This window comes from Vigna angularis, chromosome 10 (assembly GCF_016808095.1).
Source record: "Vigna angularis cultivar LongXiaoDou No.4 chromosome 10, ASM1680809v1, whole genome shotgun sequence".
NCBI classification, from domain to species: domain Eukaryota; kingdom Viridiplantae; phylum Streptophyta; class Magnoliopsida; order Fabales; family Fabaceae; genus Vigna; species Vigna angularis.
This window is the reverse complement of record NC_068979.1, coordinates 29,095,070-29,108,537: the sequence shown is the minus strand read 5'-3', so window position 1 is coordinate 29,108,537 and position 13,468 is coordinate 29,095,070. Positions and strand designations below refer to the sequence as shown.

The 13,468-nt window shown below is 36.0% G+C and overlaps 2 protein-coding genes and 1 long non-coding RNA gene across 6 annotated transcripts; 1 reads left to right on the top strand and 2 right to left on the bottom strand.

Moving 5' to 3' along the window:
* Window positions 1-1,427: 1,427 nt before the first annotated feature.
* On the top strand, window positions 1,428-3,484 carry LOC108335020 (uncharacterized). The gene is made up of 2 exons (XM_017570934.2): window positions 1,428-2,475; window positions 2,667-3,484. Exons 1-2 carry the CDS (start codon window positions 1,428-1,430, stop codon window positions 3,482-3,484), a joined length of 1,866 nt encoding a protein of 621 aa, XP_017426423.2.
* Window positions 3,485-4,122: 638 nt separating this feature from the next.
* Window positions 4,123-6,426, bottom strand: LOC128194329 (uncharacterized). Its single transcript, XR_008245750.1, has 3 exons — window positions 6,094-6,426; window positions 4,999-5,110; window positions 4,123-4,919 (listed from the first exon to the last, which is right to left on the bottom strand). It is a non-coding gene; the product is annotated as an uncharacterized LOC128194329 (long non-coding RNA).
* A 722-nt stretch (window positions 6,427-7,148) lies between these two features.
* Window positions 7,149-12,596, bottom strand: LOC108335974 (uncharacterized). 4 transcript variants are annotated; one of them, XM_017572223.2, is made up of 11 exons: window positions 12,141-12,596; window positions 11,992-12,075; window positions 11,723-11,893; window positions 11,149-11,237; window positions 10,488-10,576; window positions 10,273-10,376; window positions 10,092-10,185; window positions 9,943-10,018; window positions 9,732-9,837; window positions 8,775-9,306; window positions 7,149-7,727 (listed from the first exon to the last, which is right to left on the bottom strand). In XM_017572223.2, exons 1-11 carry the CDS (start codon window positions 12,340-12,342, stop codon window positions 7,634-7,636), a joined length of 1,641 nt encoding a protein of 546 aa, XP_017427712.1. In that variant the 5' UTR covers window positions 12,343-12,596; the 3' UTR covers window positions 7,149-7,633. The 4 variants fall into 4 exon arrangements, with proteins under 4 accessions (XP_017427712.1, XP_017427713.1, XP_017427714.1 ...); XM_017572224.2 differs by having other exon boundaries at window positions 11,149-11,234; XM_017572225.2 differs by having other exon boundaries at window positions 11,732-11,893.
* Between the last annotated feature and the right edge of the window lie 872 nt (window positions 12,597-13,468).

Genomic DNA, 13,468 nt, shown 5'->3' with positions numbered 1-13,468 from the left:
ACGCTGACGTTGAGGTGGAGGAGGAGAATTTCTGTGCACCCATCTGTTGTCAGCGTTTTTGATCAGTCCAAATGATTGTATGACTGCTCCTAATATCATCCAATGCCTAGTTGGTGGGACCGATATTTCATCCTCCAGTGGAACATGAAAATGTTCCAAGATGCGGGTGACCAATGTTGGATATGGAAGTGGAGCACCGTCCCTTAAAGCCATCTTCATCCTATGTCGGATAAGATGGGTCCAGTTGATCTGCTTTGCCGTCATTATAATCCACATTATCAGAATATCTTCCTCGGTTGCCTGTGCAAAGTTAGAAACACGAGGAAACAAAACACGACATATAGTATAATGTAATACTCTAGCCTCAGCTGTCATATTCCTTGCTAGAAATCTAGTGGTAGGGCGATTGTGTGGCAAACAAAATAATTGTCTGGCTACGTTCATATTGAAATCATTGGCCCAATCCTCACATAATTTCCCTTCAAAGGGCAACCCAAGCGATGGAAGATTGGCTATAGCAGCGAAAATGCTGGGTTTGATAATAATTTGGACATTGTTGACTTCAGTTTTCATTGTGCCATTTTCAGAAAATTTGAGGTTACTATAAAATAGACGTACCAAATGAGGATTATATGGACTAAAATCGCAGCAAAATTCATCCAATCCCAAATTTTTTAGCATGCCAAAAAATTCAAAATCATGGGTCTCAAAATACTGCTCATCTAGATATTTTGGCTCAATGATTGGGCGGTCTTTGTATAGGGAGAAATACCTTTGGGCTTGTGCAGAAGTTGAAAACTGAACATTGTGGTGTCCAGCGGTGGGTGACGGTGGTGGTGAGGGTGGCGGAGAGTTTTGTGGCGGTGAAGGTTGACAGCGGCGACGTCCCCCACCTGTAGAAGATGACCCCCTTACTCTTTGTCTTTTTGAAGATTCCGCCATTTCAAAATCCAATCGGTGCAAAGTGAAGAGAATTGAAAGGGGAGTGAAGTTATGGTGTTTTAGAGTGAAAAAGGTGGAAGATTAGATGATTTTTGGAGGTTGGAGAGGGTGGAAAAACCCTTGGTGCCGCTGCTGCTGGAGTGGGAGGGGTGTTGGTGCGTGAGGAGAGAGAAAAAGTGGAATATATAATGTAGGGTTTGACGGGTAATCGATCACAGGTATTTTGTAATCGATTACACGAGCCCACTGGTAATCGATTACCTAAACCATGTAATCGATTACCAGTCAGTATTGTAAGGCCCAGCTTAAAAAATCCTGTCAGTCCTATCAGTGGTTATGTGGTAATCAATCTTGTATAACACCCACTCATACTTGTGAATGTATTATACGCTATATAAGAAGTCTATCTTCACATCCTAACTCCACTTCCAAAACCTCTTCTACTACTGCTTGCTAACCAAACTCTTCCCAATATTTAGTAAAAAATGGCATCATGGAACTTGCCATCATCTTCATCATCGCAGTTCATTGATGAAGAACCTTTAATATTGGATAACGTTGATGACTTCAGCACAGATGATGAATTAGACAACATACTCGAAGATGACAACAACGACGAAGGCCACATAACACAAATATCTGCACAAATAATTCCAGAGTTGAATCAAGGTATGCAGTTCCAGTCAAAGGAGGAAACTATTCTTGCAATCAAACATTATCACATTACAAACGGTTACAAATACAGCGTCGTTGAGTCCAAACCCAACATTTATGTTATTCGTTGTCTGGAATATCACAACGGTTGTCAATGGCGTCTGAGGGCAGCTTATAGCAAAGTCCGTAAATATTGGGAAATCAAAAATATAGACGGACAACATTCGTGTTTCTCAACAATACTATCTCAAGATCATACAAATCTTGATAGTACTCACATTGCCACGATCATATCCAATTCAATCCGGACAAACCCATCCATTCCTGTCAAGAGTTTGATTGCAGATATTAAGGGTCGATTCGGATATTCTGTGTCGTACAGAAAAGCTTGGATCGCTAAACAGAAGGCTCTTGCTATGGAGTTTGGAGATTGGGAGGACTCTTATAACCACATGCCGAGGTGGTTGCATGCCGTCAAGGAAGCAAACCTAGGTACAATTTTACAATGCATTGGTTATCCTGTGAATATTGATGGAGAAACCGACGATAATTGCTATATTATGGAAAGAGTTTTCTGGTCTTTCGGTCCTTGCATAGAAGGATTCAAATACTGTAAACCCATTATCCAAGTTGATGGCACATTTCTCACGGGTAAATATCATGGAAATTTGCTAACCGCCATTGGTCAAGATGGCAATAGAAATATTTTCCCGCTCGCCTTTGCCATTGTAGAAGGTGAGACAAAGGAGGCCTTGATATGGTTTTTTCAACTACTTCGAGAACATCTTTGTCATCAACAAAATATTTGCATCATCACTGACAGAGGAAAGGGTATACTATCCGCCTTAAGATCAGATGAAGTTGGTTGGGAACAAGATGGTTTGAACTCTGTTTATTGCATACGTCATCTAGCATCCAACTTCAACAGCAAATTCAAAAATCACGACCTAAAAAAACAATTCATCAATTTAGGTACTGATACAAAAAAAAATTTTAATTATTATTGCAAACTTTTATAATTTTTTTAACATTATTATTCTTTAATCTATTTTTTTATTACCTTATTACAGCTTACGAGGTCAAGCAACCAACTGTTACGGCAAAACTTGCTGCATTGAGAAACCAATACCCACAACAAGTTCAATGGATAGATAAAATTCCATTACAAAAATGGTCTCAGGCTTTTGATGGAGGGAGAAGATATGGACATATGACGACTAATCTTGCTGAGTGCACCAACTCCATTTTAAAGGGAGCACGTTCATTGCCAATATGTGCTCTCATCAGAACAACATTTGAGAGGACACAATCATGGTTTGTTGAACGCGGATTAAAGGCGAACTCTATGCTACAAGCAGGACACCAATATCCTGAACAAATCGCCGACATCATTAGGAAAAATCAACAACAATCCGCATATTGTCATGTTCATCGCTACAATCGTGAAAATTCTAAATTTGATGTTCAAGAAATTTCAACACCTCACCACTACCGCCCTATTCCACTATCCTACAAGGTCAACCTAAATGAATGGTGGTGTGATTGTGGACACTTCCAGGCTACTCGTCTCCCATGTCATCATGTCATTGTTGTTTGTGCATTTTCGCATATCCCACTAACCCAAGTAATCGATCCAGTATACAGTCTTAACAACATTTTCAAGGCATACGAAGTACAATTTCACCCAATCCAAAATGAAGACTATTGGTCTCTGTATACAGGTCCAAACTTCAAACCAGATCCTAAAATGCGACGCAAAGCATCCGGAAGACCATCTACAAATAGGCTTCATAATGAAATGGATCAAGCCAATCCAGATAACCCAAAAAGATGCTCTTACTGCCGCAACGAAGGTCATCATAGGGGAAATTGTCCTTTTCGCCAATAGTTATTTCTTAATCTTACCAAATTGTAATCAAATCCATTACTGATATATTACTATAAATATTTCCTACATATATTTATTTTCTCTTTTCCTATAACATAACCCATACATAAGATATGTCAAATACAAAATCATTTTCACAAACCAAACAAATACACACTGGTAATCGATTACACAAACTCTGTAATCGATTACCCGATTGCTTCTTGCTTCACAACCAACCTGGTAATCGATTACTCACATGCCGTAATCGATTACCAGTATGTTTTCTGTCTACAAATTTCAAAACCTTCAGCCTCTCCATTTCAACACTTTGTAATCGATTACCAGGTTCATTGTAATCGATTACACGACCCAGAAGTCGTTTTTGGGATGCACGACTTCAACACTGTTGGTATGAACAGTGTGAAGTCGTGCAGGGGGGCCACGACTTCTTCTTTTGAAGTCGATTTTACCCCCACGACTTCACTTGTGGTCAATTTTTGCCTATTTCGGTAATTAATTGGTCATTTTTGCCTACATTCGTGCAAAAGCCAAAAACCTGAGAAAATTGAAACCACGATTTCAGAAAAGCAAAAGATCATCACAAATAACAAATACAAGTACTATTTTAATAAACAGAAAAATTCAAATTATGCAGAAACAACACAGAGTTGAAAATATTTCAATCCATTTCACTACAGCGTAACAAGAAACTCTAGAGTCTTTTTGGTATCCTCATGCTCCCGAATAAACTCGGTGTTGATTGACATAGAGAACTCGGAATCAAACTCAGAGAGGTGAAAGATGATCTAAAAATGAATCATATAAGTGATCGGAGAAAGTTACATGTTACTTACGTTACTGCCTTGCCAGACACGATAAGTTCTGATCAGCGACGGAGCGGAGGTATCGGTGAATTCACAGCTTCTTTATTATGACCCGTTTATTATGGATAGCATCTTTATAGCAATGCCGCTTAACGAAACCTTGAATTATGATCGTTGCTGAAGCAACAGTTAGGTCAGACATTTCTTCAAACCTTTGGCAGGCAACATGGAAAGTGGTCGAATCCAACCCAGATGGATTAACGTATTTGTGTATAGCTGATACAGCTTTATGCTTATTGGCATGATGGGTTTCAGTAATATAGTTACATGAAACAACTTAGGGTGCAATCCACGTGTGAGCAACGCAGAGTCTAGAAACTATGTTTCTCAATTGAATCTTCATTCAATGTTATACGGAAGTTTTTACATTGATGTTGTTCCCTCCCAAATCACAACCTTTTGCTGTACCCCAGGAATTGTGTATTTTGTGTTGTATTTTTCTCAAATCAACGTTGTGTTTTCTTGTATCTACGTTTTCCCTGTACATGTAACTATGGGTGATGGATTTGGCTTGCTTGCTGCTCTCACTAATTGCTGGAACATCTTCCTTTCATTTATTGGGTGCATCCCTGAGAAAAACACAGTCAAAGACCATCTTTAGAGAGCTGGTGTAAATCTAGAAAGAATTTTCTTCAAACAGTAACCGACCTTGGTTGATCTCATCAACAACTTTAAATCGGCAGGGGCTGAGTTTCACGGTAACCGAGGTGAAGGACTTCAAGATCACAGCGGAGATGTTTCGAGGTGGTGTCGGAAATGGCTGTAGAATCCGAATGTCAGAAAAAAAGAATATTTAGCCATCTCAGCTTATTCTTAACACCGTTAATTTTAGACAACCAAAAATCATAATTTTTTAAAAATAAGGATGAAAATGTAAACTAAAAACAAATTTGTTTAATAGTTTAAGTACTAAAAATATATTTAACCCTAAATTAAACTAAAGAATTTTTGTTTTATTTTTTCTATCCTCTGAAAATGTTTACAAAAGTAATTTATGGAAAGAGATCCAATACAGAATATGCAATAGAAAAAGCACACATGGAAGAGAAGAAAAATGTCATAATCGTGTACATTAATTTGGTGGGTTCTACACCCATTTGTGGCCAAAATACCATCCAAAACCATACGGCCTCTCAAACATAGGCCACAACGTTGCATTGTGTTCCTCATTCCTTTCGTATGAAGATTCTTACGTGCACGATGCATAGATTACAAAACTAGAAACTTCGCTTTAGAAACGTAATTTATCTACTTGTCGTGTTTATGCATGGTCCGCATATGCACCAAAGAGAGAGACAAGAATTTAATTCCCAAGAACTTCACAAAGTTTAATGAAAATTAGAAAATATAATGAGAATATCATTTTCTATATATGATGAAGAATGTCAAGTTATTTATTAGGAAATTTGAAGAAGTTATATATTTGTTTATGTAGGTTTATTATTTAGCAGTGAATATTGATGTTTATATTATAGTCAATCTTGTAATCGCTCTTATAGTCCAATTTGTAAATTCTTCTTATAAATACACTTTAGTAATTTCACATGCTATCTAAGAAACATGTAATTTTACCACACATAGATAAAAAGAATATATTCACCGTCATATATAAGGAAGGTTCAATAAATATATATATATATATATATATATATATATATATATATATATATATATATATATATATATATATATATATATATATCACTCAACATCAAATCAAACCAAAGACAAGAAGTCACTTACTAATCCAATTACTCATTGTAACCCCTTAGGTTGATTTTCATCACATATTGTCTTGAAAAGCCTCCTGCAATGGTCTTGAGGTCTCCCGCTGGGGATTTTCGTACTCTTCTTTTTGGTCTACTTCTCGTGCGAATATCCCTCATTCTTTTCAGTTTCTTCACATGTCGGTTCTCTCTTCCGATACATGGTACCCTTTTCGAATTAACTGCTCTATGTGATATATAAGGGCAAAGCATTTCTCTGTGTGATGACTATTTGTTCTATGAAACTCGTAACAAGCCTCCTTATCTGGGCCAAACCATCTCTCATTTTTTTATTTTTGGAAACTCGAGGAGGCTTGTTGTGTTTACAAAACGACATTGTTAGCCCATGTATTTCCAGTAATTTTTTTATCTTAACTATAGAAGTTGGATTCATATCTTAATGAAGATGAAAATGTCTGACTTCTCAACATAACCATTAACCAATGTGGCTAAGATAATTTTCAACGTTAAACATGAAATATTCTTACTCAAAGTAAAAGGTGGTCAGAAAAGATTTTGTACTGAGCTATTAAGAAGAAAATATTTTACAACAAATTTAGAGGAGTTCATTACAGAGGAACGTCCAAACAAATGATGTAAAATATGGGAAACAGTATGTACTAAATTACGTAAAATGAGAAATTGTATGAATTGAATATAATTCATACTGTAACGAACATGTTACCTTATAGACTCCTACCACCAATCAAAATTATAAAAATAATTATCCATGTTTAATTGATTATTATTAATATAATACTGAATAATAATCAAACTAGAACAATACATACTAGACAAGATTTCGAAATGATTTGGTTTATTAGTGATTTAAACTAACTATCTTCATATCTCATACAAGTCTAGAACGAATTACTAAGATATACTTAAAATTAGAATCTTGATTAAATATGTTTCGTCCAGCACAATCTTAGCATAAGATACACAAATCGAGTAAATCCAAGCACAGTCAAATTGATACAAGTTTTCGAACAATATTAAAACGTATAAAAGTTTTCTAACAATATTAAAACGTATAAAAGTTGTAATATAAATCTTTCTCATTTACGGTAACCATAGAACAGATCAAGGTTTCATCTATTATCACAGTATTGAACAAAAACAAAAATTGAAAGCACACTAAAATAGAATAGGCTTCACTGGAGAACAAAAATGGCTATCTCCTGTATAGATGTCCAGCATTATGCAGTTATTCCACTTAAAGCTTCCAAAACATAAAAATAGGTAATCTGGATCCACACAGAACTGAGTAGATAAGACAAGACGGGCTGTGTTCCCTCCTCCCTCCCAATCCGACTCACGAGAGGGATGGAAAATCTCTTAGGACCACGGGAATTAAAACAACTCTCATCAACAATTTCCTTTTTGAATGTGTATATAACAACGAAGGATGAAGTTCATCATCACCCTTAACCCTTTCCGCTCTCACACCTAAAGGATTTATGCTACTAGTGTATATGTAGATAAGTTAATTTACATTTTGTAGGACGTGTCCCCAATCAAGCTTGGTCATCCCATTTCCATCTTCGCCCTACCTCTTCGAGAACAGCTGCCCGAGCTTGGCTTCTCCTTGCCTCGTCCTCCACCCAAGATCTGCAACATTTGAATTATTCATTAGACTCACCTCATTCAAATACAATAACATAGCAGGTTCACCATGTGAAAGTAATTTTACTAGTTTGTACGTCAAATCTGCAGGCGATACTTCTAACACACAGGACCAACCAAGTACTACTATATTACTAAAATTTGTTTCCAGAAAGATAACTAGTTCCCTTCAAAATCTTCGTCATTAGCAATACTCCAGAACCTTTTATGCTAGATTACGCATATAAATAGAATCAAAGACAAGAATTACTTAAGAATAAGAGAAATACCCACAACCAGGAACATGATTGAACCAAAAGCAAAGTGAGATGCGCAGGTAGAACTAAATTAAACTTCCAAAGAAATAATTGAAAAGCACTTAATGTAAAACAGTTTGACTGAAATTTTGACTCTCATAAGAATCTGATGGAATTGACCCATGGGTAGCTAACCTATGCAGCACAATGCCATCTATGGTTACCGACTTAAAAAGAAAATCACAGATCACTTAAGTGGAATTCCCAAGATATGATCAAGGCAGGGACGTATAGACGTCATACACAAAACCCCCAAAAAAGTGAACAGTCTAGACCTAAATGTCCTCCCAAATCGTGACTGAGAACCATCAATAAATCTCAAAATATCTGGTTCAAACAGAAACATAGTAAACTAAATTTTCAAATATTTAGCTTCAAATTACTGGGTTCCACATTGACTTTCACAAAAGAAAACATTCTAACCATTGAGCTACAAGGAACGTGTTTATCACAGAGCAATGTGTTCACACCAAATAACTTATTCCCAAACCTTCCCCCTCTTTAGGTTTTAGAAGCCTCTAATTTTTGAAGCTGACATTTGGAAAGCCATAAATCACAATGGATACATGTGTTCACACTAAATCAAGTGATATCAAACAAATGAGTTAATATGCCGAAGGTTTTAACTCCCATACCTGGTTTTAGAAGCCTCCAAATTTTGAAATTGTCATTTGGAAAGCCATAAGTAAAAATAGATACCTGTGTTTGACGCTAATAAGTCTAAGTCAGAAATTACCTAAGAATCTGAAGAGCTTCTTTTTCAGCTTCTAGAGTGGATTTGGTGTCAAGCAATTCTTCAAGCTTGAATTCTAAATCTTTAAGCAAATTCTGTACTACAAGCCTTTCATCTACATATCGGACTCTCTCAGAAGCAACTTTTTCTGATATCTCATCAACTTCTTTCTTCAAGCTAAGCAGCAACTGCTTCTGACAATCCATAGCTGACTTTTCTTTCAAATACTCAGTATATAATTTATCTTGATTGATCTCCTCTTCTTCCAAATTCTTTACTTCCATATGATAAAGCCTCTCTACATCTAAACCACGGTTTTTCTCATCATTAAGCTTCTCATCCCAAAACCTCTGTATGTCTCCGCGACTAAGCAACTCAGATCTGATTTCTTCTGCCTCAGCCTGCCTGGAAGAATGTTCGGCTTCTATTCTCAACAGTTCAGCCGATATTGCTTCCTTCATCCTACCACTTGTCAGAGCCACTGCCGCTTGTGCTATTGTGGAAGGCTTGTTTGGCTGAAATCGCTTGCTCTGTCCTGTTAACATAAGTTCACAGCAGATTCCTCCTATTATCATTCTTCATCATGGCATTCTTAGATACACGGTGATAATCTGAGACTTAAACAAAATATATAACAACTTTACTATTCAAGGCCTACTGTGCAAACATTTTGTTTCTAACTTCATTATGCATCTCAGCTTGTCTTCAACATTTTAACATAGAATAACCATCGTAACCTGTTTTAATTTGTTCCCCTATCCCATTTACCTAAATTTGAATTTGAATTTGAATTCAACTTTTAATCAAATGAAATACTTCTGATTAACATATCTCAAACTATAGAAGTTTTACATCCTTGAAAACAAGACATTGCAGTTAGAAACATGTAAAGAAACCCCATGTTATCAACAAAACAAAAATAAATGTCAATGCATAGTGCAAAAGCCCGAGAGGTGATACCAAACACTGTTCTAAGTATACTCCTATCCCCTGCCAACATGTCCACATAAACTGCTGGAGAAGTGACCCGCTTCACATCCATATAACCTGCTTTTTTAATTGATATCTGGACTGTAAAAAAGAGAAGGTATTAGTGCTACCACAAGAAGGTGAAGTTTTAATCATTAACATTGAAAACTATCCAAATACCAAACTTTTGAAAACAGCATACCTGGTCAGTTACCCCAGAAAAGAAATCATACTCCAACTGAGCTCTCCAGTCTATTAGATCTTGTCGTGAGATGAATCTGCAGTGCACATATTAAATTCAGTAAAACAAAATTTGATTCTGCAGCATGGAAGGATAGAGTACAAATATACCTATCAGGAAAAAAGTGCATGCTTTCAAGACCGTCAGATCCACTACTGTTGTTCCAAGATAATTTACTGGGGATCACACCGGCTTCTGCTAAAACTTTTTTTCTCAAATTGAAAAGAAAACATTCAAATTTTTGCACATAAGTGAAACATTATGGTTTAAAGTAGAGTTGCAACATTTTACCTTGTATGGATTTGAAGTCCGGGTCATCAATACCAATATCATCAAATGCAATGACTACAGACCCAGAAAGTGATACTATAGGAGCAATCTTGTGTTTAGGATTCCTGGAACACAGGGAAATCCATTTTCAATGAAATCGAAGGCAGGCAGAGCTACAAATTTAAGATTATTTCTGACTGCAAAGTTGCATGCATGATGTATCAGGAACTACTAACCTTTCCAAGGATGAATTCAATTTAACTAGCCATCTAGCTAATTCTCTTCTGGTACACAGTTCATTGGCTTCCACGTCATCTTCAATTATCTAGACATGTCAGCAAAAACACACTTTCACTCCTAATAAAACTCAACCAAAGCATAAAAAATAGCACATGATTTCAGTGCTGCATTACACAACAGAACACACATATTATGCAACAAACTACAAGTATGAATTCCACAAAAAAAGCAGCAATTAAGTACGCCAAAACATAATGTAACAGTAAATGTACAATTTTCCAATTCCAAGAGGCAAAATAAATCAACTTCTATCATCATAATCGTTTATCCACATTAACATTTCTCTGTTACTTGACCTAGGTTCTTGCCAGCTTTATCTGTGGTATATGCTGTTAGACAAACGTAAGGAGCAGCATTCAGCATAACCAAAATTAAAGCAAATGATGGAGCATTTTTTCCTAACTGCAAGTAGATTGAACTAAATAAGGTAGAGAGCAAAGGTCATAAGTCAAATATATCCAGGTTTTCCATTAATAGTGATCCAAGAAAAGGTGATATTGAAATTAAAGTTCTACAGACCATCAACAGTTTAACACCGCATAGGCAGATACTACTAGTATAAATTCATTTTTGAAAACATTGCTTCTGAAAACAAACCTTCAGTGACTTTAAGACTGACAATGCTTCTTCTTGGGTAGAATCCACAGAAACCGCGATCACAACTCGTTCAGGTTTTTCTACAGCTACTGGTATGCAAGAGAAAAAACAATATGAAATATTTATAGAAACAATTAGAGCTAATACACCAAATTAGTCCCTAAATCTGTATGTACCATTCAGTTTTTGTCCTGCAATATCAATCGTTGTCAATTACAGTAATTATGTTTGTAATATCACGGACCAAAATGATGGACTAGTTTGGTAATTTCAGAAACTACAATGACGTTTGTGTAATTTCAAAAACAAATCAATCCATGCTCATAAACTCCAATCATAAAAACAAGATATCCCGATTCACACAAAAAAAAAAAAAAAACTTTATCAAATTACCAACCGTTGATCCTTTTAATCATTCCGTTTTGTAATAGTTTGATAAATTCAATAGCTAGTATGATACTTTCGTAATTTCAAAACCAAATCGGTGTTCATAATTTCAAAGACTAATTCAGCCCATAAATCACCAAAAATCCTAAACACTACGATTAAACACAATAGAAAAACCAATCATTACCGTATTTACCAGTTTCCGTAAGGGTATCAGGCACGTCCTCCGTGCTGGCCTCGGACGCCGTTGACTTGCTCCCACCAGAAACGTCAAACTCCGGGGTGTCGTTTTGACAACGCCGAGTCTCCACGTCACTCCACATCCCTTGCAACGGCCTCGCGAATCGAAAATCAAAACCTAACCGCACACCACATTCATAAAAAGAGGAACAAAAAATACTGAAGATGAAAAAAGACACATCCCGAAGCCGAAGGTTAAACGACAGTACAATCTACCTTTCCTGGAAGCAGCAAAACAAGCGAGTAGAAGAGCGAGTGAAGTGCCGAAGCCCACAACTGCATAAGAAGGAAACACTGCAACTGCACGCAACACAAGTTCGAATCACGCGATATATAGAAAGAGAACCTAACGTAACTTAACCTACCTTTGTTGTCGGTTTGGGCAGGAGCCTCCGGGAGGGCCCAACCGCGGAAGTCATCGGACTGGTCGGCGGACGGAGGCGCCCAAGAGAGGGAGGCGGAAAGGGGGCGGCGAGGGAGGGAGAGGGGGCGGAGGGAATGGGGAAGAGAAGGGATGGTGGTGGGAAGGAAGAGAAGGAAGGAAGGGGAGGATGTTGCGAACCACATTTTGGTGGAAACGAAGAATTAGGGTTAGGGTGGGTGTTAACTGATGAGGGAGATGCGATCGAGGGGGAAATTTGAAACGGTGCGTTTGGGTGAAGGGAAGAGTGAGAGTGGAAGAAGCAAGACGAGGCAACTAAAGAATGAACACGGTGGCGGTGGTAACCCACAACTGTCACACCGCCGCTAGCTAAACCCAATGGCCATGAACAACACTCTCACCTTTCAAAACTGCTATGGCATATCTTTCTTGTCTTTTTTTTATCAACAATTTTTCTTTTTTTTTATTAGCCTTCTTTATTATTTTTAACCCTTCAACTTTACTTTCACTTCTGATGTTAAAGTAGAATCCATGTATATTGTGTGGATTGCAAATACTTTTATAATCAAGAACAAATGAAATTAATTATCTCAATTTCATTTATACTAATTGTCTTAAATTAAAATCTCTTGCTAATAGACCATTAAAGCATATTAATTATCTTATACTAATGTAAGCATAAGCATGTGTTTTTTTATAACAAACAAATATTAAAATTATAATTATAAAAATAAATATAAGTAATATTTACAATTTTATTGTGAATAGTTTTTATTTATTTTGTAAATAACTTATATTTATTTAATTTAAAAATAGTTAAATAAAAATGGATTACATAAAAGATGGTTTAAATTAAAAAAAATAGTCACATAAAATATAAAATTAAAAAATAATATGGAGACATAAAAATGAAATTTCTTCTGTATAAAAAAACTATTTTTTTCTTATATAAATATAAATTAAAATCTCTTGATATAATATTAGGCATCAACTTTGTTAGTATGTTTACACTTCCAAATCCATTAATAATTTGTTATTACATAAAAAATTATTATAAATAAAAAATAAAACTACACAATACAAAAGGAGATCACGCCAAATCATAAAAATTATATTTTACGAAATATAAACAAATTACACCTACTAAGGGTAGTAAAAAGGTCAATATCACAAAAAAAAATAGATCGGGATGACCTTTGTAACATTATGATTTAGGATGTCATGTGTAGATAAAAAAACAAAATTTGATTAAGATAAATACAACTCAGACGGTCACATTGAAAACATTTAAAACTTTATTTTATTATCATA

Coding starts and splice junctions, on each gene's coding strand:
- LOC108335020 (XM_017570934.2), top strand. CDS start 1,428: ATGGCATCATGGAACTTGCCATCATCTTCATCATCGCAGTTCATTGAT. Junction 2,476..2,666: donor AGTTGGTTGGGAACAAGATG/GTTTGAACTCTG, acceptor ACCTTATTACAG/CTTACGAGGTCAAGCAACCA.
- LOC108335974 (XM_017572223.2), bottom strand. CDS start 12,342: ATGTGGTTCGCAACATCCTCCCCTTCCTTCCTTCTCTTCCTTCCCACC. Junction 11,894..11,991: donor TTTTGCTGCTTCCAGGAAAG/GTAGATTGTACT, acceptor GTGTGCGGTTAG/GTTTTGATTTTCGATTCGCG. Junction 11,238..11,722: donor TACGGAAACTGGTAAATACG/GTAATGATTGGT, acceptor CTTGCATACCAG/TAGCTGTAGAAAAACCTGAA.